Source organism: Emydura macquarii, unplaced genomic scaffold (assembly GCF_026122565.2).
Source record: "Emydura macquarii macquarii isolate MOO-44397 ecotype Brisbane River unplaced genomic scaffold, CSIRO-AGI_Emac_v2 contig_1363, whole genome shotgun sequence".
In the NCBI taxonomy this organism is placed as follows: domain Eukaryota; kingdom Metazoa; phylum Chordata; order Testudines; family Chelidae; genus Emydura; species Emydura macquarii.
This window is the reverse complement of record NW_027131500.1, coordinates 1,762,461-1,789,333: the sequence shown is the minus strand read 5'-3', so window position 1 is coordinate 1,789,333 and position 26,873 is coordinate 1,762,461. Positions and strand designations below refer to the sequence as shown.

At 41.0% G+C, this 26,873-nt stretch overlaps 1 protein-coding gene and 1 long non-coding RNA gene across 6 annotated transcripts; one reads left to right on the top strand and one right to left on the bottom strand.

Moving 5' to 3' along the window:
* Positions 1-917: 917 nt before the first annotated feature.
* Positions 918-25,179, bottom strand: CASP3 (caspase 3). Of its 5 annotated transcripts, none has more exons than XM_067551653.1 (8): positions 25,054-25,070; positions 17,529-17,651; positions 11,590-11,682; positions 9,747-9,871; positions 9,061-9,189; positions 5,518-5,693; positions 4,882-4,999; positions 918-2,457 (listed from the first exon to the last, which is right to left on the bottom strand). In XM_067551653.1, exons 3-8 carry the CDS (start codon positions 11,661-11,663, stop codon positions 2,231-2,233), a joined length of 849 nt encoding a protein of 282 aa, XP_067407754.1. In that variant the 5' UTR covers positions 11,664-11,682; positions 17,529-17,651; positions 25,054-25,070; the 3' UTR covers positions 918-2,230. The 5 variants fall into 5 exon arrangements, with proteins under 5 accessions (XP_067407754.1, XP_067407753.1, XP_067407755.1 ...); XM_067551657.1 differs by lacking the exon at positions 17,529-17,651 and adding an exon at positions 4,266-4,373 and having other exon boundaries at positions 2,329-2,457; positions 25,054-25,179; XM_067551652.1 differs by lacking the exon at positions 17,529-17,651 and having other exon boundaries at positions 25,054-25,179.
* Positions 5,620-12,168, top strand: LOC137155417 (uncharacterized). The gene is made up of 4 exons (XR_010920455.1): positions 5,620-5,703; positions 8,059-8,131; positions 8,783-8,960; positions 11,524-12,168. It is a non-coding gene; the product is annotated as an uncharacterized lncRNA (long non-coding RNA).
* Positions 25,180-26,873: the final 1,694 nt, after the last annotated feature.

Sequence of the window (26,873 nt, the reverse complement as noted above, 5' to 3'; positions counted from 1 at the left end):
CTTACCTGCACTAGCTGTACTCTAGCTAGCTGCTAAAACTAGAATGAGGACATAGCAGCACTGGCTGCACAAGCCAGCCTGATCCCCCTGGATACATACTCACTTCTGCAACCAGTGCTCAAGCCCATGCTGCTATGCCCTACTATTTTTAATGAGCTAGCTAGATTAAAGTTAGTATGGGTATATCTAAATGATCTGTCAATCATATCCCAGCTGCAGTGTAGAGATACTCTAAATGTGATATGGGAATTTTGCCACTGACTTCAGCAGGGGAGAGGGAGAAGGAAGTTATCATGGTTTTTCTCTTAATAGTTGTTCAATTAGTTTACTAGGGATAATAGCCACTCACAACAAAATTAAACTAGAGGCATTACTAGGAACTAAGAAAAAGTATCCTGTTCAATGACAAAAAAAGCATTTGCTATTTTCAATCCATGCACATAAATCCTACTGGAATCAAATGAGAATTCTGCACTTGGATTAAGTCAATCTGACTCAAAGATTAGAAAATAATTTTTAAAAAGTAGAACATAAACAGAGGGCCAAATTCTGCCCTTAAATATATCTGCACAATGCTAATTCAATTCGAAAGAAGTTACATGCACATCTGAGGACATAATTTCAGAGAAATAACTGAGAAAAAATTAGTTGAACTAATAGTTCAATTATTCCAATAATCAAATATATTTCCCCATAGGTTTATAATGCCAGATGCCCCTAGAATTGGTTTTCAAAGCATAGTATTTTAAGGACGTTCCCTCTCCATTTTTGGTAAAGAAGGGGTGGAAGGAGACCACAACACCAAGGGGACGGGGGAGGGAGGAAAGCGATTAAACAAATTAAAAGTTAAAACCTGATGATTTCTGCAGATTTAAAATGAATGGTATAATAAAGACAGAAAAGCACTGTATTCAGCATAGGCAATATTTAATTTAATCAGTAAAAAAAGATCCAAAGGCTCGTTATTGAAATGACAAGGTTGAGTGGCTGCCATTATTATGCTACTTATTTTTTAAAAAGTTTTAAAAGTCTTATCTGCAAGAATTCAATGCAGCCATTACAATTCTGAATTTTCTTTTTCATTAATCAAAAGGTGTAGATTGTCACAGTTTTAATCAAAGGTAAAAAAATTTATTTATGAATAAATATATAACAAAAATCCGTTTCACTATTGTTTAATTGCTTGTACTTCAATATTTGTGTACTAGATTGTGTCAAAATACAAAATCAAAATTAAGAGAATTAATGTCATATTTTACTCAATATGCCTGTTTTACAAAGCTTTTAACGCTAATTATCTAATTTGATATTATGCAAAATCACTGACTTTTCTCCAACACTATAAATCTACTTCATAGGACACGTCAAATGTGGTCTGTATCTAATGAAAAGCAAAACCAATTATCCTATCAAGCACAGCCAGAAAAAGGAAAGTTTACTATTCAGAAATGCAGTTCCATTTGGTGTCTTTGCAGGATTGAGACCAAAGTGCTTGTGAGAGGTGTCAAGAACCCTCATATCTCAGAGAGGTGAGGGTGGAATGCAAAGAACATTTTGCAAGATAGGTCCCTTATTCCTCAGCTCCAAAAATCAATTGCATGAATTGTATTTTTAAGTGGGTAGTAAGGACTGACAAGCTAAGTCTCTTATAACTTTTCATATTTGATAGAGAAAGTTACAAAAACCAGAGTGAAGGACAAAAAATTGTTTTAAAACTGAAAAAGTTGCACCATAAATAAATGCAATTGCCTGCTTCTAATTAGCGACACTAATACAATATTGCCAAAATTAATAGCACTGGTACATGCCATATTCTGAATCTGTTCCCTAATTATGTCAAAGATGGAAAGAGAAACTATTTAGAATACACTAATTTTTCCTCTCACCCCCTCCATCCAGAACATCATACTAGAATCAATAGGCAATTTAACCTCCCTCTTTCTTCTATTTTTCTAGAAGTCTGAGCATTACTTTCAAGTTTGTTCATATTTTAGATATCTGAGTTTGAGAGTGCAACATCAAGTTCTACTGCTCTAATAATGGACAAGTTTAGCTCTGAGTAGAGTTTTAAAGTCTCATCTATATTACCTATATATAATAGTGAACACTAATTCAGATTCGTAAGTGGTATTCAATGCAAGTTTTGTTTTCTCATAGTTTGTACATACACTGCAAATACAAATGTGTGAAATTATTTAGTGGAAGAAATATAAGTTACAGGTTAAATTCTTTACTGAGGGAAGTATAGTTCTTTGGTGAGCATGGATACAATACACGGAATCTGCTTCTTTGCGTGAAAATCTGGTTGGTTTGAATACGAACTAAATTCTGTCACCTTGCGATTTACACGTGTTAGTATCTGCATAAGCTCAAGTTTCTTTGCATGTTTTTTCAGCATCAAACATAGTGACTGAATAAACCAGGAGCCATCTGATGAGTTTCTCCAGGAGTAATAGCCTACAGAAGAAAAAACTGTTAAGTAAAATACACCTAATTGATCCAGTGTAGTGTCCTGCAAAATGTGACTAACAATGAAGAAAAAAAATTTGATTCCCAAGAGTAGTTTTCTATCAAAAATTAAAATAATTAAATCACTCTAGCCTGTTACTTAAATAATCACAATATACTTTCAATACACATGACTACTTCATCTCTGGAATCCAACCCAACAAATTTGTTCAGATTGGAGAACCCGGACTCCTTTACTAATTTAGACCAGTGTTTCTCAACCTTTTAAGTAGCAAGTACCCCCTAACTTCTGAAAATTTTAATAACTACCCGAACACTCAATTTTCCACTCTGAGAAATACAATCTTTTCCCCCTTTACCGCTGGACAACTGTATTTCTTGTAAAGCAGGAGAATTCCGAGTTCTGCAGTGCTGTGTGGCTGTGGCAGATCACAAAATCCCCTGCTGTTTCTCCCCTCCTTTTTCCTCCCCTTCCTCCACATAGGAGCAAAGATCAATGCCAGCCAATCACTATGGCCTGATGGCGGGGTCATGTGGTGTTCTCACCCTGGCGGGAACTTGTGAGGCATGAGCACGCACTAGCAGCCCACCAGAGTGGATAGCAGCTCTCCCCATGGCCGTCCCTAGGGGTGTGTGGGCCTGGGGCAAATCTGTGTGGGCCCCTCAACATTTTTATACTGGTAAAATCTGGGGCTGTCATAGTTGTCAATTTCACTGTTCAACTAGAGCAGTGAAACTGACAAGTAAGCCTGCCCCTAGAGCTCAGCTCCAGAACTGGGCAAGCCATTGGGCTCTCTCCACCTGGCTTTCAGAGCAACAGGACTTTCAGCCGAGGAGGGAAGCTGCCTCCTGGGCAAGTTGTAGGCGGCTGCCGTCTGGCTGCCAGCTCGGGAGGTGGGTGACTGCCACCTGCTCCAAGCTGGGGCAGAGGAGGCTTCCGTGCAGGCTCGGACCTGGGGAGGTGGGCAGGCAGCAGGCAGCTGCTGCCTGTCTTCAAACTGGAGCCTGGGAGGCTCTCTCTCGGCTCAGAGCTGGGGCGCGGGTGGCAGCCACCCATCTGTGAGTCCAGCTTGCAAGGCATAGGAGGCTGCCACTGGGCTCCCACTTGGGAGCTGGGACCAGGCCAGACCAGGCGGCTGCCATCCGGCTTCCCAAAAAGCCAGTGGCTGCTGCCCAAGCCTCCAGCTGCCACCTGGCATCCCAAAAGGCCGGTGGCTGCCGATTAGCTTCCCAGGACTGGGATGGCTGTTGTCTACCTCCCAGCTGGGACTGGGCGGGAAGCAGGCGGCTGCAACCTGACTTCCCCAGAAGTTGGTGACTGCCACTCACCTCCCTTCACTGTATTTTTTGCCGCATACCCTCTGCCTGTGTCTCACGTACCTATGAGAAACTATGATCTAGACCAGGGGTGGGGAACCTTTTTTCTGCCAAGGGCCTGATGGTGGCCCTGGCGGCGGGAATTCGGCAGCGGCGTGGTTTCACGGCGGCGGTGGGGTTCCGTGGGGGGGCAGTGCCCACCGCCGAATTCTCCCCCCCCCCCCCCCACCGCCGAAAAGGGGCAAACGGCAGCAGGGTTTTGGCAGCAGGCACTGCCCCCCCATGGAACCCCGCCGCCGCCGTGAAATCCCCCCCGCCGCCAGGGCCAGACCAAATGATTTCGCGGCTGTACGGACGTTCCCCACCCCTGATGTAGACAAACCCTAGGTAAAGGAAGAATCAAAAATGGGCAATCCATCTTTCACCACCCAGTGTGAAGTGAAGCAGCATTTCTATTTAATTATACCATTAAAGGATACACATACATCAGGAGGAGAGAATTGTGCAGACAGATTCAGGACCCAGTCACTGAGACCTCAGCGTGACTGTCCTTGCCCTTCTCCAATCTACCGTATCCAGTAGTAATACTAATACAATAGTAAAGCTAGTAAATGCAATCCATTGAAATTGCGGATAGCATGACAGTTCTAATACAAAATGATGTATCATATGGATAATGAAGAATTTGTGCAGGAACTATAAGTGAAGGTGGAATCTATATGTCAGGAGAAACTTGATTCTCAGGTACTCCCAAAGGCATCCCAAATAGTAATATACTTTTTGTTTCTTGCCACAATTTATTTGCATAGATCTGATTAATTGAGGCTGTAGACACAATAGTCCTGCAAGTAAATGTTTGAGGCTGGAGGATTTGACAGTGAAACAATATCTTAAAATTCAATGTATTGTAGGAGTAGGCATTTCAAACTCTACCTCACTTGGTGCATAAGCACAAAAAAGTGAAAAAAGAAAGGCAGTGGGAACTGTTTTGTGAAATAAAAAAAACGTATTCAACCACCTTCAAATTAAGTGTGACATTAGTCCAAACAAAGATGTATTTTAGCAATGAAGAATTTTTCCATGAGTCTCTCTTACCCGGAGCAGTAGAATATGCATATAGGAAGTCTGCTTCTACAGGTATTTTATGACATGTACTTTCCTCTGCTCTACTGTCTGTCTCAATGCCAGAATCTAAATCTGTCCCTCTACAAGCCTGGGGAGAAGGGAGGAGAAACAAACTGAAGAAATAATAAAGGTCAGCAATAAACAATCACTACAATATTCACTGTTAATTCGAACTTTGACATCTCCCAGATGTGAAAAACAATTACATGAACTATAATAGAATGCGATTCCTATACTTCATATTTTTTATTATTGTAAGAATGCCAAGTACAGCAATTGGAGTTTATGTAATTGATTGCATCAGTTTGAGTAAATTATGGGTTTATTAATTCAAAATTTTAGTTTTGCATCTAACCATCTATTGAAATTCTGACTGATGTTTCAAGCAATTTCTGGATAGCCCCCATGGAACTCGTATCTTGACCAATTACAACATCTGCCTACTTACATAAAGCCAGATAGTGCTACCTTTAGGAGAATAATATCTTACTCTGCAAGTAGTCTCTTTGAAATCAATATAAGCAGTGTAAAATTCTGAGCTTTGCCTCAGCATCTAATACTTAAACTTGCATAATTCAAGTATGTAGCAGCTCAGTTGTGCTTTACCTGAATGAAGAAGAGTTTTGGCTTTCCCACCAGACTCTTGCATCTGTCTCCTCTGAATAGGCCTGTTAACATTTTCAGTTCAAGAGGACCATCTGTACCATAGATTAATCCATCTTCACCATGACTTAACAACACACAAACAAAACTGCTTCGATTGCTGTGATCATCTTTAGCAACTTCAAAAAGGTAAGAGAAATAATTGGTGTAATTATTCAGCAATTTTAAAGATCCATTTGAAACTTCCCACAGGATAGAAAAGTATGTTTTATTATGATGTTAACAAGAACCTTATTTGGCAAAATTGGGTTCAGCCTTCACTTCACTTGCTAAAATGGAGTTGTGTGCGCACATGTGCAAGAGAGAGTGAACATAACACTCCTGAAAGGCACCAGATTGACAGCCATGAAGACCTCTGCATATACACAGAATAGGAGCGGCACACATACATATACAGCCATTGTGCCTCACCTGTGACAATGAGAAACCACCCATGGCAAACATTAGGAGCAGACTAGGTAGCTGGCTGCCTTGGGCATCAATTTTTTAGGGGTGGCTCATGCCTGGATGCTCCCTCTACATTCTCAGCAGCCAAGACAGGTGCTGATGATCTGCCCCTTTAACGTCTCATGCATTGTTCAGAGCAGCAGTTGCATATGGGGCAAGAAGCTGCTGAACAACCAAAGCCCCAACCCAACTCAGTGGCTTTCACCCCACCAAAGAGTGGGTATTTGCCCCTTTAATGGCATCCTCCGCCTCCTCTGTGCTGCTGCACACCTGTGGATTAGGGCGCCAAAGTCTTTAAGTGCTAACCCTATCACATCCTGGGTAAAAGGCGAGGTGAATCTTTATGCCTATTTATTCTTTCACTGATAAGAGTCAACAAGGTTGAAAATTGGTGATGGCTACAGTGATGATGGTTTTTGTGATATAAACAATATATCCAATGAGATCTAGACAAGAAACAAACGTTCTACATAGATTACCATCAGATGGTAATGTTTGATCACTACCAGCTTGGACTATATTTGAACCAGGGACCCTGTAGTAAAAGGGTACCTTTCACATTACTAATTCCAATCCCCTTCAATCATCCGTCTAGTCTCTCAATGGTTAATGATCTACTTTTGAACTTTTATTATAGATCCCTCTCGACTCATCCAATTTATATTCTTAAACAAGAAGTCAGCATTCTCCAACACTCCCTTTCAGTTTCAACAACTCCTGTTTCATCTGCGGTTGTGGCTTTATATCTTTGCATCATTTACTAAGACGAGTGCCTCAAGGTTCTTGGCCCTTTTTTCTTCACCACTGACGACACACCAATTTCTAGATCCTATCTAAGACATAACTTCTATCTAAGCTTTTACCTATAGTACCCATCTATATTTCTATGTTAATGTCATCCAACTCTACATTTCCTTTGATTCATTCTTTGATCACTGGCTCCCATCTATGGCAATTAATTCCTATTATAATTTTTCTAATTATCCTACGCTATAATATCCAGAATGTTCCCTCCAGAATATGCTCTTTCTTCAGAAAGAGGAACCATGTTACCAGCTTGAATATGCTCTTCCTTCAGAAAGAGGAACCATGTTACCAGCTTCCTACCTCTGAATCCAATTTAAAACATCATATCTGGTTTCCAAAATTATTCATAAACTTGCTATACCCGACCTCTAACCGTGTATTTGCCTATTCCTCTTCTCACTCTGCTCCTATATGCATATCTCAGAAGTGTAGGATTGGAAGAGACCTCAATAGGTCATCTAGTCCAGTCCCCTGCACTCAAGGCAGGACTACATAATAATGATACCATTCCCAACGGGTGTTTGTCTAACCTGTTCTTAAAAACCTCCAACGATGGAGATTTTACAACCTCCCTAGGCAATTTATTCCAGTGCTTAACTACACTAACAATGAGGAAGTTTTTCCTAATGTCCAACCTAAGCCCCTCTTGCTGCAATTTAAGCCCACTGCTTCTTGTCCTATCCCCAGAGGTTAACACAAACAATTTTTCACCCTCCTCCTTGTAACAACCTTTTATGTACTTGAAAACTGTAATGTTCCCCCTTAGTCTTCTCTTCTCCAGACTTCACAAACCCACTTTTTCAATCTTTCCTCATAGATCATGTTTTCTAGATCTTTAATCATTCTTGTTACTCTCCTCTGGACTTTCTCCAATTTGTCCACATCTTTCCTGAAATGTGGCACCCAGAACTGGACACAATACTCCAGTTGAGGCCTAATCAGTGCAGAGTAGAGTAGAAGAATTACTTCTCATGTCTTGCTTACAACACTCCTGCTAGTACATCCCAGAATGATGTTTGCTTTTTTTGCAATACTGTTATGCTGCTGAATCATATTTAGCTTGTGATCCACTATAACGCCCACATCCCTTTCCACAGTGTTCCTTCCTAGGTAGTCATTTCCCATTTTGTATGTGTGCAATTGATTGTTCCTTCCTAAGTGGAGTACTTTGCATTTGTCCTTATTGAATTTCATCCTATTTACTTCAGACCATTTTTCTTGTTTGTCCAGATCATTTTGAATTGTAATCCTATCCTCCAAAGCACTTGCAACCCCTCCCCACTTGGTATCATCTGCAAACTTTGTAAGTGTATTCTCTATGCCATTATCTAGGTTATTAATGAAGATATTGAACAGATCCAGATCTAGGACCGATCCCTGCGAGACCCCACTTGATATGCCCTCTTAGCTTGACTCTATTGTTCTCTTCCCAGTATTTTACAGATTAGGAGGGGGAGTTGGTATTTCACTTTTAGTGTCCCATTATGTAGAATTCTCTCTCTAGTATGGTTTTTAGGGGGGATATGTACTGTAATCAAAATATGACAAAATGAGTGACCCTATTCTCAGGTCTGGACTCAGTCTTTCCTGCTACAAGTCTCTCAGAGACTGAGCAAATACATTTGCAATACTCCTTTTTGAGGAACCAGGGCAGATCTTGCGAAGATGCCACAATAACCTCTGATAGGTGATATGCACAGACGTAGTGGCAGATATGGTAGCAGGTTTGTAGCAGAATAAAAATAAAAACTAAAAATACCCCAAATGTGCTCTCCATTCATTGTAAATGCAACAGGAAGGAGATACTAGGAAACTTGAAAAGGTAAATGCCACTGTTTTTAAGTAAACTTTAAGTAGTGTGATTAGTTTAGAAACAGGCAGACCCCCACAGAAAGATGCTTTATATTCTAAAATAGATTTTTTTTTTAAATCCTTCATCCTCTTTCCAAACTAGGGATTGTGACAGGAAAGTAGCCCTACTGAAGTCAATGAACTACTCAAGTGCTGAAAGTGAATCATGTGCTTTGCTGGATCGTTCCAGAGTGCTAAGCACCTTGCAGAATCAAGCCCAAAGAACCTACCATCACGAGAGTCATGGTTTTGATTTTTTTAGAATCCACAATTTTCCACTTGTAAGTAGTACTGACCACTTACTCTTTTATCTAAAATCTTAAAGTATATATTAGATTATAGCTACATTTTAATATACAGATCCAGATCATTACTACTTACCATTTTGCAAGATGTCAACCATTTGCTTACATGTAAGATCATTGTTAAGCTTGACTTTATATCCCAAAGTCAGAAAAGTATCTCTGATGTGTGCAGCATCTGCATCAGTACCAGATCGGAATGACATTCCTGTGGATTTCAAAGAAAGAATTACTTTAACTTCATGTCAAAAACAGTATAACTGGTTTAGGATGTCAGAGTCAAATTCTGCTCAGTTACACAAATATAAGTCTGGACTAACTCCACTGAAGGCCAATAGTATTACTCCAGATTTACATCAGCGTAGCAGAGCAGAGTTTGACTTTATGAATTTATCACAAATAGAGCAAAATAGATTTTTCATTGAAAAATAGTATTTTTTTCCAAAATGAAACTTTTTGCAAACAACAATTGTCTATGGACCTAAGCAACTACATTAATACCTCTAAAACTGCAAAAGTAAGATACTGGCAGTTAGGATCAGCTTGTTAAGTGGAATTTCCTACACTTACAACCTCCCCTCAACCCACTGCCAAATAGGTATTTGGAAGTATGTACCATGAGAATTTACACACATTTAAACCATTACATTTTTATATAAAAACCAGTCATCTGGTTGCATATTTAAGTTAGAAGAAAATTACATTTTACCAATTTCTCTGAATTAAGAAAAGCTTTAGAAACAAAATGGAAATATGAACAGTTACCAGTGGCTGGATGGAAGTTCTTATTATTTACTATTATACATATTCCAATTTCTGGATAATCCATTTTGTAATGCTCATCTGGCTGTATTCCATAGTCCATGGATTTGCTAACAGGTAGACTCTTTCTGTATGGAAACCAGACAATATAATAGATGAGATTACAAAAACAAACAACCATCTTAACAAGAGGAAACTTCCAAAACTGATTTATAACCTTGGTCTTTGTTTAATTTTTAACCAAAAAACATGGCGAGGTTCTCTTTGCAAGCAGTGAAAGTGATGATATTTTTTTACTACTTGCTTGATAAATATTTTAAGTACCCTATGAGATCAAATCAACCCCTTGATTTTTAAGTCACTGGGGTTCCATATGGGTGCTGGAGTCATAAGCCTGAAACAGCTAGCAGGATTACCCTGCATAGCCAGGCTCCAAAACTGTGAAACTGACTGCATACAGTCCTGTTAAACATATAGCTACACGAATGAAACAAAATATATTTTTAATCTCTGGTTTGTAGTAATCTAATGTGCAATTTGTAATAATCTTACTTAAAAATATTTAGACAGAAGGATGTCTAAGATGACAGTACCCCTGTAAAGGGAAATATAAAAAACCTATACTAAGAAAATAGATGGCCACACCAACAAGAACCACCACCAATAGAAAATCCTATCCTTCATATTGTATCCTTTCATCCTCAGACATACACACACAACTCCTACTTACATCAATAGACAACAGCTGTCTGTGAATCTGAGGGCAGAATTGGTGCTAAGAGTTTAAACTTACAATTCAATTTCATCAAAAAGCTATGTTAACAGAATGTTAAGATTTGCACAGGTAAGTGCTCGAGAGCTAGGAAATGACAAAGTTAAGACTTCATGTGCAACCTTAATTCTGCTCCCATGTGCACATTAATTACAATACAGTTCATTACTCTAAAATTTTACTCATACAAATAGTCAGAGTGGTGTCACTAATCACATGCCTGAAGTTAGCACACATGTAAGTGATTGCAAGCTTGGAGCCTATATGATCACATCACATACTATTTTTCAAATAATACAATATACAAGGTTTTTTTTAAACCAACAAGAGGTACATACGTGTAGCAGCTTGCAGTCCTGGGTAGTATATGTATACCAGAATGACTATGACTATGAAAGTCATTTATATTAATGCACAGTGGACATACAAAATCCACCGTACCTCAGGCAAAGACTAATGTGGAATATTTATCAAGTGTCTGCACACTTTACAAGCTACACAAAAGTGTTCATGAAAACTGGTGAGAGTCCTGTGCAAAATTGTTCTCGATGGTGAAACTGTTATGCACCTTCTGGATAAAGTTGTCAAAGAACCAGGCCCATACAGCTTTACGCTTGCTGAGAATCCCTTGCTTTACTCATTGTCCCCTGCACTAAACATTTCAATTCAGGTAGCCTCACCTTCATTGGCTATATTACATATTACAAGCTTAGTGCCCCTACAGTTAAAACCATACTCTGCATGTGCAGAATCTGATTTTCAAAAGCTTGTAAGGCTGCCAAATTCAAACCAATGTTAACTGGAATACTAAAAGGAACTATTGGTCAGCTCTTAGGGACTCTGCAGTCTATGTTTTTTTGTCTTTAATTCTTTGCATGTATATATGCCCAGTTTAGCAGCAGACTAAATTACAGTGGGCGTGAATCTGATTTTTAAAAGTTATTTACTAACACTGCAATATTGCTGAACTAATCTTTGTGATATTTATTCAGTTTGTGTTATTTGCAGTTTCAACGTATTACCAGGACATTAAATATAAAACTTATTAAAGAAAACTAGAAACACCACACTCACCCTTGGGAACCAATGAGAGATTTTGCGTCTGCCACATCGTGACCTGACTGCAGTCCATCTTTTATATCTGCCATTGTTGCTCTTATTTATTAACTTAAAAACACAAGAAAATAGAAATGTAAGACACAAATTCACAATTCAACTACAATTGTTTCTTGTTTTTATGCTATTGTGAGGCACTTCAGATGGACCTAACAAAATTAGGCAATTGGTAACATGATCGATAAAATTCAGCGTTTACAAATTCAAAAGAAGGAACTTGGGTGGAAGGAACTTGGGTTCTATATTAACTGTACCCACTCAAGGAAAAGACCATGGGGTCACTGTGGATGGCTTAATGAAAACACTGACTCAAAAAAGCAATTAAAATATTAGGATGTAGAAAGATGGACAGAAATATAATCCTGAAAATATTATAATGCTGTTATATAGATTCATGGTACTTCTTCACCTTGAATACAGTGTTCATTTCTGATTACCTCATCTCAAAAAAAATACAAGAGATATAGAAGAGGTCCAGAGCCAGGCAATAAAAATGATCGAGACTTCCATATGAGGACAGATATTAGATTGTAAGCTCTTTGAGGGAGGGACAATGTTTTCCCATATATTGGCTCAGCACTTAGCACAATGGGTCTCATCCAGGTGGGCATATGGATGCTACTGTAATACAAATACTGGGTGTTCCTATTTACCTTCTGTCATAACACAGGAAAAGGAGCTTACAATGAAACTGAAAGGCAACTAGTTTAAAACTAATATATATATTTATTTTTAAACACACAATGCAGAATTACCAGTGGAACTAATTGCCACAAATTATCAAGTCCAAGAGTTTAACAGGACTCAGAAAAGGGTTAGACATTTATGCAGAGAGCAAGAACATTTATTGTTACACATTAGAGAGGACAAAAAAATAAGAGCTATAAACTTTCATGTATCAGGAAATAAGCCAGCCATAAAACGACAGGAATTTGAAAGGAACTTCCTCGATGGACTGGTTATTCCATGTTTGTCCATTGCAAGGATTGTTGCACCATCTTCTAAAATATATGGTAAAATGGGTCTATATAAAATGTTAAATAACCAAACAGATCAAGTTGCGATAAAAAAATAGTATTCTCTACTTTGGTTCTGTGTGGAGCTGGCAATCTTTCACAGCCACAACGTTGTTACTAATGCATCACAAGTGTTAACCCCAATACATGCACCTTTATTTTTCAAAGACAAGTTTGTTATTTTTCAATGGCTTCAAAGGACGTGCCACATATACTCTGGGTCATTTTCTATATAGCTCGGGGCTCTAATGTAATCAAGAAAACTCTTTGACCACTAAATAATTCCAGTCTATTTTCACAGACCTGAAAGCTAAGATTCTGGGAATTAGCAGCAGATTAGATACCCGGGATGTGAAATTGCAAGGGGACTAAAGATGACCCTAAATTTTAGAAGTTTCCCTTCAGGACAATCAAACATGGGAGGAAATGTGTCTGCGTTGCTGAACTTGTCTGCCCAGCACTATGGGCACATATTGTAGCACTAGGCAGGGAGTATCAGTTAAATTGCTTCAGTCTATTTTTTTTTTTTAAATCCCAAAGAGAAGAGTATAGAGGAAAAAAGACAAAAGAAGCTAGTGGAATAACAGAAATATAGTGAAAAGATACAGATAGAGAGGAGGTGGTCTAGTGGCAGCACATATTCACATAGAACCAAATTTAGTTCTTCATATTAAGCCAACAGGAGCAGAATGATTGTGTAGACAACGTATTGTATTAAGCCCCAGGAGGAAGCCCCTAGGAACCCCTGTGACCAACTGATAAGGCTGCATTAAAAGGTCACACAGGTTTCCTCAGACAAAAGCAGGGTCTGCCTTTATACACAGTGCCTTTTTTGAGTGGACGGAGGGGAATTAGGGGGTATCAGAACATCCAGAAAGAACAGGGGAATATACAAAAAGGAGTAGATTGAAAGAAAGAGGAAGAAAAAGATGCACAATAACAAGAAAGGGGGAGAAAGACAGAAAATGGCAGAAATAAGTTTCCAGTGAAATGAGGGAAGGTCCCTAAAAGAAACAAAAAAAAGAAAATAAATCTCTCACTGTTCTTAGTTTGGCTACAGAATAGGAGCTCTTAAAAGGTGAACTGCAGACATATTTTAAAGTGAAGTGTATTTAATTAATTGGCATTTCTATTGCATTCATCACGATGTAAGCAAGGTTTCAGTGTCTAAGTGGCACCAGCAGCTGAAAGAGGGGGAACTTTATTTTCATGGGCTTTGTATTTGCATGAGTACAATTAAGTACTCAGCATATTGCATAAGCACACTAGGTGCTGAGTATGATGGAAAATGGTCAATACATCTGGTATTGCGTTAAAAATCACTTTTGCTTTAACTGCAGGGGTAATAAAATATTGTCCTTCATTTGTATGAACAAATGGCAGCAGATCTGTTTTTAACTTGTTCTGATAAAGAAATTCACTCTCATCTAAACGGAGCCTAACAAGGGCGGTGGATGGATGTTCCAGCATTGTAAGGGCAGCAGGGAAGGAGAGAAAAGTCTCCTGTTAAGACTGCATTAAAGGGCTACCCTCAGACATGGATTGATTCTCTTTCTATTGTTAAAAGGTAAAGTTAATGATTCCTCTTGGAGTCTTTTGTTTTGTTAAAAGCAGGGACACTGCTCCTGTGTCAGCAGAAGGTTTTCCCATGAGCTGAAAGATGAAATTCATTAAAAGCTAAAATCATTGACTAGAGGAACTGGGAAACCTTGACTGACAACCAGCAGAGAGAAGCCAGGAGCGGTTGGCGCCTGCAGACGGCGGGAGCCAGGAGCGGTTGGCGCCTGCAGACGGCGGGAGTCACTAAGAATGGCTGGAATTAAAAAGTCCAGACCAACACCTGATCATCCGCAAGGTGATCCTCAGCCAGAACGGTTTAATCGAACTCTGTTGAATATGCTGGGAACTTTATGGCTAAAGCAAGAAGCAACCTGAAACCAGCATGTAGCATTTTTGGTGCATGTCTACAATGCTACAAAGAATAATGCTACTGGCATCACCTCATATCTTTTAATGTTTGGGCAAAAAACAAAATTACCCATAAACTTGTCTTTCAGCATATCTAAGAATGTAGATAACTATAAAACACATCAGCAATATGAGTCACGACTAAAAGAAAAGCTGCAAGATGCATATCGCTTAGCTACAGCTGCTGCCTGTAAAAACTCAAATAAAAACAAGCACTGATCTGACCCTAGGGTGTGGTCACAAGACCTCTAGCCAGGAAACAAAATCCTGCTACAAAACCTGGGTGTTGCGGGCAAACACAAAATAGCTAACTGATGTAAGGCAATACCTTACCTGGTGGCAAAAAAGCTGAAAACTATGCCAGTTTACAAAATTAAACCTAAGGCAGGGTCAGAACAAATAAAGACGCTACATAAAAATCTCTTACTACCTGTGGAAAAGTTGATAGGCGCCCCTAATAAAATAGACTATAACATGGGACTAGAGCAAAACAGAGACACTGAACCAAATCTACCACCCAACATATGCAGTAGGTTCTCAGGGATTAACCCACTCCTACTGAGCGCATCTAAAAATAAATCTAAAAAAAAAGAATATTCCAGTAGTATACCCCAAAATGGAAACCAGATCCCGGTCTCGATTAGAGAAACCCAGCGAAAGCTCCAATTTCTCAGCTCTAAACCCCATGGCAGAAGCATTTAGGCATTTAGGCACCCACGCTAGCAGTAAGACCAGGCTAGGACAATAAGCTTGTCTCCGCAACATTCTCAAATTTCGAGGCAGCACAACAGACCAGCAATAACACGACTAGTCTGTTGGATAGAGGGGACACAGAGGTGGGAGGTGTCTCTGGTGCCCTGGATCTGCCAGGACTGAAACAAAAGATGCAGGGGCCAGTGCCGGTAACTGAGGGACCGTTCAAGGAACCCTCACCATCACTAGCCCAGGAAGACATTCCGACTGCCCCGACAGACCCATGCTCAATAGGCATGACAAAATTATAAGGCCAGTTAACAGGTTAACTTATAATAGTTACAATAGTGAGGAAGTAATACACTTAGCTCACAAACTTGTGGCAGTCATAATAGATTTCCTTAGACCCTTTGAGGAAAATTCATGTTGGTATAATCTGGAGCATGATTTGCTGGGATGACAAATTATCAGCTGGGGGGAAGATGTAAGCAAGGTCTGTGTCTCTAAGTGACAATCCTCCTGCTCAGCAGCTGAAAGGGGGAGCACTTTATTTGCATGGGGTTTGTATTTGCATGAATACAATTAGGTACTCAACATATTGCATAAGCACACTAGGTGCTGAGCATGATGGAAAATAGTCAATATGTCCTGTAGTGTGTTAAGACTCACTTTTGTGTTAACTGCAGGGGTAATAAAATGTTGTCCTTCAATCGTATGAACAAATGGCAGCAGATCTGTGTTCAGCCTGTTTGCTTCTGTGTCAGCAGAAGGTTTTTCCATGAGCTGAAAGCTGAAATTTACTAAAAGCTAAAATCACTAGAGGAACTGGGAAACCTTGACTGACAATGAGCAGAGAGAAAACAGGAGCAGTCAGCGCCTGCAGATAGCAGAAGCCAGGAGAGTTGGCACCTACAGACCATGGGAGCGAGTAGTGGGGACTTGGCAAAGTGCAGAGGTGGCAGGAGGCAGCAGCAGAGAGGGCCTGGTCAAGCCCGCATCTGGCAGGAACCTGAAGAAGAGGTCTCGCTGAGTCCCCAACTAAGAGGTGGACACTGCAATTCTGAGAGTCAATACAGGGGAAATCAAGACGGGAGAGGTGAAGGACACACCCCCAAACTCTGGGGTGGGTTCAGCTCATTGAGTTCATAAATTCTGTTTGCACTGGTTCCAAAACCAGTGCTGCGTTACTTCCTTCCTTTTATTAAGAGGTTTACTTTCTACACTCAGAATCTGTGCTTTCAAGAGGGGAAGTATTGTCTTTTGAGGGTGCCCAGGGAACAGTGTGTGATTTCCCAGGTAACTGGGTGGGGGCTCAAGCTAGTTGGTGTCGTATAATTAACAAAACCCCCTAGATATAAAACTGGCCCTTTGCTGTGGCCGGCTAAGCCTGGCAGAAGGGTTACCACTATAATATCTAAGCACGTATTCAGATGTAAATTCCAGACCTAAGAAGCTTGCAGCGAACAGAAACACTCTCCACACAGAGGAAAATGGAAAAAGCATAGTCTTATTGGCAGAGTTAACGTACCTAATTATCTTTTGTTTCAGAGAAGTTTCACAAAGTATTTAAAGTTGTATTATTTGGAGTTTCTTTTTGGATTAGTGTTAACTTGGGTAGATTACTGGATATATAAAAGGGACATGCTTATCTGAAGATGGTGGGCTCAGATTGAGTAGTAGAGATCAAGATGGATAGATCAGAGGGTGGGGAACTCTAACAGTTTTATATTGCTTCGGGCTCCCAGCTCAATTAGAGAGGCTCCAAAGCAAAGCCTTGGGCTCCATTAGAAAATTGGTTCTAGCATGCCACTAGGGCCAATATTGGTGAAATGGAGCAGACCTGATCATGTGACACTAAGACCAACTGGGCCCTGATCTTAATTAGGGCCTCTAGGTACTAATGTAATATAATTAATAAAGTAACGAATGCTCCAAGAAGAATAAGTGGGGCTTTCAGCACATACCTGACCTTCAGTTAATTCTTTCTTCCCCACAGTTTCATTGTGACTGAAGTCAGATATGTTTAGTCTTCTCCAATGTCACAAAAACCATAATTTAGAACCATCACAGTTACTAGAGTCCTATTGACCAATTCAACTGGGCTCAAATAGTAAGTGATACTTTTGAATTATAACATGATTCATTGCTTTTTAAAATATTTTATACAATATAAAAATACTTTGCAAAAACCATGTTACAAAATACAAAAATGTCACTTACTGCACCACCTTTGGGCCAGTTCCATAGCTCAGCAGGGCTCCAGTGGTAGCTACAATGTCCCGTTTGAGGCTTTCTATGGCATCTGAATGGAGCTGGCCTGTGCGATTTTTGGAAGCTGAAGTGCTAGGAAAGAAAGTTAGGCTAAGCTGAGTTATGTGCTGAATGCCCTATTTACCTTTGCTATTTGAGCATTAAGCAACTACAAATTCATCTATATCATTTTCAAAATGAGACCTGCAGTTCACTTTTAATGTTTATGGAATTATTGAGTCTCTTGATGAAGCAAGTTAGCTACACTTCTTTAAAAAACAAAATAGACTCACCAGCAGTTTAGTTGCTGTGCACTCAGACACATGCTCTGTCAGCAATAATTTTTCTCTCTATTCCATAGCACTGATGCTAATGCCAAGTGGTAGCAATACTCATGGGAGGACAATGCTGGTTCTTGCTGAGCGTACTAAGAATTACCTCATCTCAGTTAGCTAATGTAATGATGTCATTTTCTGTCAAGGAAAATACACATTTATCCAGGGAGGATGATCTCATGCTATGAGGCACAAAAAAGCACCTTTGAGCAAACATGTTTAGAATTAATTATAATTGTTATTCTGCTCCTTGAATTTTTTTCCTGAGTCTTAAAATATCAGCTATGTGCACTCAGTCATAGATAAAAGGAACTTTAAACAGCAAAGGAAGCTTAAAAAAAAAGCTGATATGATTACTGGCAGAATACTGATCCCTTTTTCCTTAGCTTGTGGGACATTTTCTTTACCATTTAGGATCATTTGCTTTGTTTTATTTAAAAAAATCAGTGACCAAATGGATAAAAAACTACAAAAGAGATAGAAGATATAAAGAAACATACTTTCTCTATAGCTTACTAACTGGGGTGGGGAATGGGGGGACAGGGAAGGGGAAGAATCAGCTGAAACAGGTCCCAAAATTAGAGCTGCTAGCAAACTACAACAAATGACTGCAATAATAGTCCCCCTATACAAGGTATTATTCAAATAAGATTTTTTTTAAATGAGCAGAGCTGTTCTAAGTTATTCCTTTTGCTGGGAGAATGACCAACTACTAAAACAATTTCTTGACCACAGCCAGGTGAGTTAGAGCAACTGCAAATCCAATCCCTAACTTCAGCTGAACTCACTGAAATTAAACTCAGTCGGATGATGCTTCATTTTATGGCATTCATGTTTTAAGTCAGTGCACTCACCAAGGACTTTTTTTAGTACTATAAGTCTGAATTGTGAAACATACACTCATGGTAATTACTGATAATCAGAGTGGATATGACATTAAACTTTCTTTGACTTGGAAGCAAGTAACTGTACAGCCTCTGGTTACTCCACACCCCTTGAAATATGCAAACCATAATGGACAAGACAAGACATGTTCAATACATGCCAGCTATGTTATGAAGCAGTGCTTATAGTAATATTAAAATAAATGTCTCAAAACAGAAGCCAATGTCCTTTTTTTTTTAATAATTACTCTGATTTTCCTCCACAGTTTTACGATTTCCTACTTTACAGGATTATAGTGGAAAACTGGAAATATTCAACTATGAGAACAAAGAGAATACATGTATGCATGAAATAGTGGAATGACCAATACAGCTCTCTAAAATGAATAGCTAATATAGGAGGAAAAAAACCCAAACCAAACCAAAAATAGAATATTTGTCTCTTAAAATCACAAATTATAAATGTTTAAACTATAGATTTAATTCTGTATATGAAATCACATTAACACTAAACAATGCACTTTTTTGGAACCATTATGTCACTAAAACCTAGGTTTGTGGTTACTATTAGTTAGGTGAGCTGCTCACCTAACAAGAGACCACAAGCCACTGAGCACATGATGAGAGTACCTAAGACAAGCCATTTCCTAGCTTAGTATCTATTAGTATCAAGGACAACTTCCAAGTTAAAAAATTAACATTACAACGTGTACAAATACTGTAAAATGGTTACATAACTACTAAAATAAAATCTACCCAAATAATGTCGAAAGACAGGAGTACTGGCCCACAGTTGGTGGACAAGAAGTGAAAAGGAAAGTGCTTTGCAACAGCCACTTCCAGACAATTCTGGAGTAGCATGAAAAGTTCTAGAAGATTCTCATCCAGTTTTTCTATTGATGGAAAGACGACAATAAATGACACTGGGCCTTGATAGTCAATACTGACAATGCATTTCCCCACCTGGAAATAATTATCTTTTCTGACCTCCCAATCCCTTAAAGCAGAATTTTTGAAGTGTCTCATTGTATGAATCATCAAGGAGAAGCTTCATGGACAGTTGGTATCCACAGAACGCAGTTGGTGAATGGTTTTATCGGACTGCCAGTCAAATCAAATGCAAAATGATGCAATATGGTCAACAAAAACAATACATGTAATATGATATTTCAATTTCAAAATTCAGCAAGTCTCTTCAACATTGCATTTGAAACTGCCTATTGACTTACTGCAATGATCAGTACAGTAACAATTTTTCTTCTTCTCAAATCTCCTTCCTCTCACCCTTTAAAAAGCCTAAATCCAATCATTTAGAGGAGATACACAATTTGCAGAATTCTGCAAAAGCCATATTTTCCAGAAGCTCAAGTATGAGGTTGATACATTTGTATTTGCTGCACAGGTGCTCCATTGGCAGAACATTTTGAGAAGCGCAGAGATTCTGTTTTGGAATAATATGAACTTGCTACCAAATAATGGGCAAGTCTACAAGAGAGATTTAATAAGGAAGAAATGAATACAGCATGTCAGGAAACCTTTCCCAATAAAACTAATCCAAGATAACTTTTATTTGTAAATGAATAAACAGAAAATGTGCTCAGACAAAATACAGGCAATACAAAGTCACATATCTAGGAACAACAAATGTAAGCCATACTTAAAGAGGACTATATCCTGGAAAGGACTAAGGGATCATGGTAGATGGTGAAACCAGTTTTTGAACTGTGGACACCTTACTCCAGAAATGTTGAAGGACTAGAGATAGTTCAGAGAAGCGCTACAAGAATGATTTAAGGGGCTGGAAAATACACTTTATAATAAGAAACTTAAGCTAAATAGTTTCAGCTTCTTATCAGAGTGTGGGTAGAGGTGACTTGATCACGTACACAAGAAGAGGATATTCAAATACTGGAGAGATCTCTAAACAGACAGCGGCACAATGTTCAATAGCTGGAACCACAAGCTAGAGAAATTCAAATAGGAAATTAGGTGCAATTTTAATTGTCAGGATAGCTAATCACTGGAACACCTTAACCTAGTGAAATGGCAGATTTGCTATCACTTAAAATATCTTTAATTCCAGACTGGATATCTTTCTAAAAGCCGTGCTTTAGTTCAACCATGAGTACTTAGGCTCAAAGCAGAAATTTTGGGGTAAAATTCAATGGTCACATTTATGCAGGAAATTAGACTAGATTACCATAATGGTGCCTTCTGGCCTTAACATGTATAATAAAATAGTAATAATAAAATAATAATAATAATAATAATAATTAATTTAAAAGGAATGTGGCCAGACATTCAGAGCTCCACAATATGGATGTGAAAAAAATCTTCTGGGAAGAAGGAAGAAGTATAAAGGGACTCTGGCATTCATCAAGCCTAAATAAAATAAGAGGGGAAAACTTTTAAATGTTAATGAGAACTGTTTTGATATTTAGATTCTGAAACCTGAACATCTCAACTTGCCAGAAAAGGGGCAAGACACATCCAATACTCTAGCCCCATCTGATTCACATTGGGGTAAACTCCACCAAAGCAAATCACATCTTTCCTTGTTTACACTTGGTGTTTGCACTGGCGCAGATATTTTGGTAGCTGGCAATCAGTTGCTGGAAACAGGGCAAATTCTCAATGTAGACATGGCCCAACTATTTCACTTCTGATCATTTTAGCAGAAACACTACACTACACTGGGGCTGTGGAGGGATCTTGGAATATCATCAACTTTCCCTCAACACCAATATAACCTTTAGTTTAAACATAAATGATTCAATTTAAAAAACAATCAACAATACATAGAATCTTACTGATGTTATCACCACACCTTTTTTTTTTTGCTGCTGTTTAGGGAGCACAGAATATTAAATACAGTAGCTATATTATATTAATTTCTCAGAAACACAATGTGAATTTTTAAAAACTATCTATTCAGATTACAATATTAAGGTAGGGGACATTTGGGTGTTAGGCTACTTCAGTTTTCTCTGAAAGTTCTATACCAGGGTGGCCAAATCGTGGCTCTTTGACACCTCAAGTGCTCACAGAGCTCCTCCCACTCCTCCGCCATTCTCCACCTACCAGCTTGGGGGGGGGGGGGGAGAGCTTGGGCTTCTACCCTGTGGTGGAGAGGGGGGTTTTGGGGCTTCTGCCCTGTGGGAGGCATCTGCTGGCACATGGTAGAAGCCCCATGCCCTGGCAGCTGCCTTCCGTGGGGTGAAGCCCCAAAATCCCACTCCTCACCACAGGACAGAAGACTTACGACCAGGATGGAGACCCACAAGGCCACTAGCTCCAGCAGTAATTAGCTTTGAAACAGTGAGTAGGACGTTAATATTTTAAAAAATATGTGTAAAAGTTGTGTGTCTTGCAGCTTTCGAACTTCTCAACATTATTGTATGTGGCTCCAAGGATCAGTAAGTTTGGCCACCCCTATTCTACACAGTAAGATAGATCAGGATTTATTTCCATTCTTTATAGGTTCTTGTACTGTACTCATCGCTATAGTTTCTAAACCCATTCCAGTAGTGCATTAAGCAATGTCACTAACATCTTTCATGTGTGGTTTGTTCTCCTTTTCATCCTGGCCCCAGAGGGAGAATTCTGTGCACTCTGTAATATTTTGTTTTGGTAGGGTTTTGGTTTGTTTTACATGTACACAGTGATATTCATTTATGTTAGAGAAGGCAGAGTTGAAGAAATGCGCCTTGCACTTGGAGGAGAAGGTAGTGAGGTTTGTGATGGTCCTTAGCTCCAGTGGGTGTTAGTTCCACAATCTCAACTGGCCCTCAGAAAGTCCTAACTCCTGCACAGAAGTGCTTTACCTTTGGGTAGAAAGTTCCATTGTACCCAGGAAGGTGACAAAGACCTGTATATCTGTGTATAACATTGTTTGTCAGGATGAGGCAGTCTCCTCGATGGTAAACGTGGTATAACGTGGTAAATGTGTATAACATTGAAGGTGACAAAGACCTGTATATCTGTGTATAACATTGTTTGTCAGGATAAGGCAGTCTCCTAGATGGTAAACGTGGTAAATGTGTATAACATTGTTTGTCAGGATGAGGCAGTCTCCTAGATGGTAAACGTGGTAAATGTGTATAACATTGTTTGTCAGGATGAGGCAGTCTCCTAGATGGTAAAAAGCCACTAGTGGATGCAGCTATACGAGACTGACTTTAGCATCAGCCAGGAACTGACCAATTGTGGATGTGTACCATCAACCAAAGAAGTGGCACCATGGTTGCACATCTTCAAAATGCCTTTCTTTGCCCAGCACCATAACCTCTGCCTTGCTCAGATTCAGCTTTAACTAGACATTCTTCATCAATGAGCTGATCTCTTCCAAAAACTGAGCTCTATTGGTGGTAGTGATATGGTCATTAGTAGTGATTGATAGGTAGAGTTGTGTGTCATGTAGGTGGATCCTGTGCTTGTGCAGAGGTTTATTGAAGCCAGTGGAGTATTAGCACCTGGGTCCAACTACATATTATAAAGTTATAACTTCACCAATCACTCATAAAGTGAAGTTAACATGATCAGCCAATTTCCCTGATGCTATTCAGTTTTACAACAGCCCAATGGATCTATCAAGAATTGTGTCAATTTCATACTGCGGCTTGAGACTCTAGGAGCAGCAACAGCAAAATCAAGCCTTGGATTTATTCCTAGAGGAAATCACACAAAAAAGGAGGCTGAATAGAAAAGATCCTCCTATATACTATTAGAGTCTTATACCATCCTCCTCATCATAGTATCTGAACACCTGGTAGAAGCATGAGCCTCTTAGGATGGGGAGTGGTTCAAACTTCTCAGAGACCTATTTGACCACAAGGCAGAGTCCAGGGACAGCAGCATGGCAGAAATACCAGCACTCTCCCTCTTCCCAGCAGGGTTTAGTCTGACTCAGTACATCAAATGGGGGCTTCCCAGATACTGCAGAAATTTGTAAGTATTATTATTTCTTCTATGTCAGTGATTGAACAGATACTCACCCTTTTCCTTCTAAGGTACTAATCCTGCACTCAGACCCACGTATACAGACGGACTTCAATCTAGGGATTTCAACAGTGATTCACATGGCTTAGCCAATACACATCCAATGCCTTAGCCAACACACATCCAATGCCCCAGTATTGTGTTCTGGAGAAATGAGTTGAGGAGGTGCCATTTTTCAGGTGAGACTTGAAACTGATGTCTAGAGCTGACCTGCTATGGTCATTAAAGATTCTCCAGTAGACAACTTGGGTACATGGGACTGCCAGTTATCTGTCCTATACTCCATCTTAGAATTACTAAGTGCTGATAGTGAGACACTAGATGGACGATTAGTCCTCAAGTTTAATTCACTTTATTATTACTATTTCCAAACAAAACCTTAGTTAAAGTCAATTACATTAATCACTTACATTTCAATATCCTCCTATAGCATTGTGCAAGAACATGAGAGCCAGAAACAAACTCTAGAAAACAAACTGTAACGTTAGTCTATTCTAGCTGTGCACGCAGGGGAGAAACGAAAGCATCTTCCATTGCAAGATTGCACTGCAAATTCATATTCCTGAATCCATATTGCCTCTATATTTTAACTTTTTGCAGTACTCTCCTTTCATCTTTTCACGTTGCAAGGCATTATCAGTAAGGGCGTGTCTACGATTGGAAATTGTCCTAGGATTGTTATTCTGGAAGAACGAGGCTATGTGCAATGAGCTAAATCGGACAAAGGCTCTCACAGCAGAAATACACAGAAATAACCGTGGGATAACACGAAACTAATTATTCCGGACGAGCTAGGCGGTAACTTTCCACAGCGCCCTTTGTTATGGTGCTTCCTGCCGCTTTGCACAGATGCCCCCTCGCACCCCAGAAGCGGCTGCATTTGAGCCCCGGGCGCCAGTCAGGCTCGCTGCGCTCACCGTCTGTCAGCTGCTTGGGAAGGGCGAGGGAGGAAGGTGCTTCGGGCAGGGAACCCGGATCGCTGCCTGGGTCCTTGTCTGTTGCTTCCACGCAACGGAGGCGAGGCAGCGAAGACGAGCCGAGTCCCCTTTTTCGGAGCGAGCCCGGCTGCTCTGCCAGAGCCCGCCGCGCAGGGGGCGGGGGAGCCGCTCCGGCTCCTCGGCTCTTTGTTCGCCGGCCCCCAAGGCGGCGGGGTCGGGAGCTGCCCGGGCTAAGCGCGGGCGGCGCCTCCGTGCGAGCAGCCGAGCTCAGACAAAGCACCCCGCGCGCGGCCACTGCCCCCCAGGACCGGCCGAGCGCTCCCCCCGCGCGCCCACTAACCTGCCTCCACCGCGCGCCGGCCTTGTTCCGCTCTAAGCGCGGGCCGGGGTCGGGGGGTGAGTCGCTCACTCGGGTGTCGGTTGGACTCGGCTGCTCGCTCCGCCCCGGCCCCGCCCTGCAGGGGGAGGGGGCGGGCCCAAGGCGGCGGCCGTTTCAAATCGAAACTCGGCCGAGCAGGCAAGTGCCGGTTAAGCGCGTGAGTGGGGGGGTCCGAGAGCGAGTTTGTTCCCTTCCCCCTTCCCAGGTGAGTGGGCGTCGGGTCCTCCGGACACGCAGGCTGGCGTTGCCGCGCCGTCTCGCTCCGCTCCTGCGTGGCGGGGCCAAGCAGCCGGCTCCGCTCCGCTCCTTCCCGCCCTGGCCGTGGCGTGCCTGGTACGCCCTCTCCTCTCCTCCGCTCCGCTCCGCGTGGCCTCGCCGGGAGCGGGCCCTACAGCGCGTGTCACCTACGGCGGGCAGGGCCGCACGTCGCTGTGGACGGGATGCGGGCGGGACGGACGGACGGACGGACAGCACTTGTGCAGGGGGACAGCAGGCGGCGGGAGGAGAAAGACGGCCCAATTCAGAGCCGGGGGGGGAGGAAGTGGGGCTCAGAAAGCGGGAGATGTGCGGCCAGACAGTGCCAGAGGGTTATCCCCCGGGCTAGGGAGGGGCAGAGGCGCTGAAAGTGACCCCAAGTGGGGCGAGCGGGCTGCCGTGGTTGCTAAACCGGAGGGTGGCAGTGGGGTTCCCCCCCCGTGCAGGCTGGAACCGCTCAGCCCCCCTCTCCTGACAGCTGTGTTTGTGAGGTGCGGGGTAGCCCCCTGCTGAATTGCTGCATCGAGCTGCCCAAGGAGACTTGATTCAGTGAAATATTTCACACCCACCCTCTGAAAACACTTCATGCCTGTTTTTAGTGTTAAAAGAATTAATTCCTTGTTCGCTTACCTAGGGGTAAGGTGTCTGCACAGCATCTCACAAATTTCTTTTAGCGGGCGCTCTGATTGCCTGAATAGTACTCCATTTCCAGTAATCCACTGTAATGGAGTGAGTACATATATATGTCATTTATTTTTGTTCCAGTGAAACTCTGGTTTAGGCCAGGTGTAGCAAACAGAAGCTACTTACACCCCTCTTACACTCGAAAACTAAGCCTGTTCCATACAAACCACTCCTGATGTGCAAAATACCACCACCACTCCTTCCTGTGAGGATTTCTTTGTTGACACTGCCTTCACTTACCCTCACTAAGTTCTGGAGCTCACTATCCTCTATGCAGTCAGCCTGCTAAGTCCCCCGGCAAGAAAAGAACCTCGTGCACGTTTATTGACAGCCTACAGAACTCAGTACAGAAATGAAGCATAATTGATCTCTAAAGGTACACGTGCCTTGCCTCATATCACAGTGACAACACTGCCAACCTGCTTCTACTAATCCCCAAACCATTTAATACAGTGACACTGAACACGATTCATGGCATGAGATAGCATGCAGATAAATGCTGGAATTCAAATTTGTGGAAGACAACACAAACGATGGCACAGTCTCTTAGATCCGCTTCCTATTTTCTTAATATGACAACAGTGCTATTGCACTACTCCTAGTACCTATTGGGAGCACTAGGTGGGCAGAGTTTAGTCAAACTGAATTAAAAACTAACATCACAAGGTCTAGACTATAGAGTATGGGGAAAAGTGAGTGGTAAATTCTGATGGAGATCACCCTTTGTCAGAGTTTGCTAATATGGACAAATGAATGGAGAAAGAGGGGAAGGGTAGCAAATTCGGACAAGGAAATCGCTATCCAGTAGAACTTGCTATCTTTCTCCATTCACTGGTCCAAGG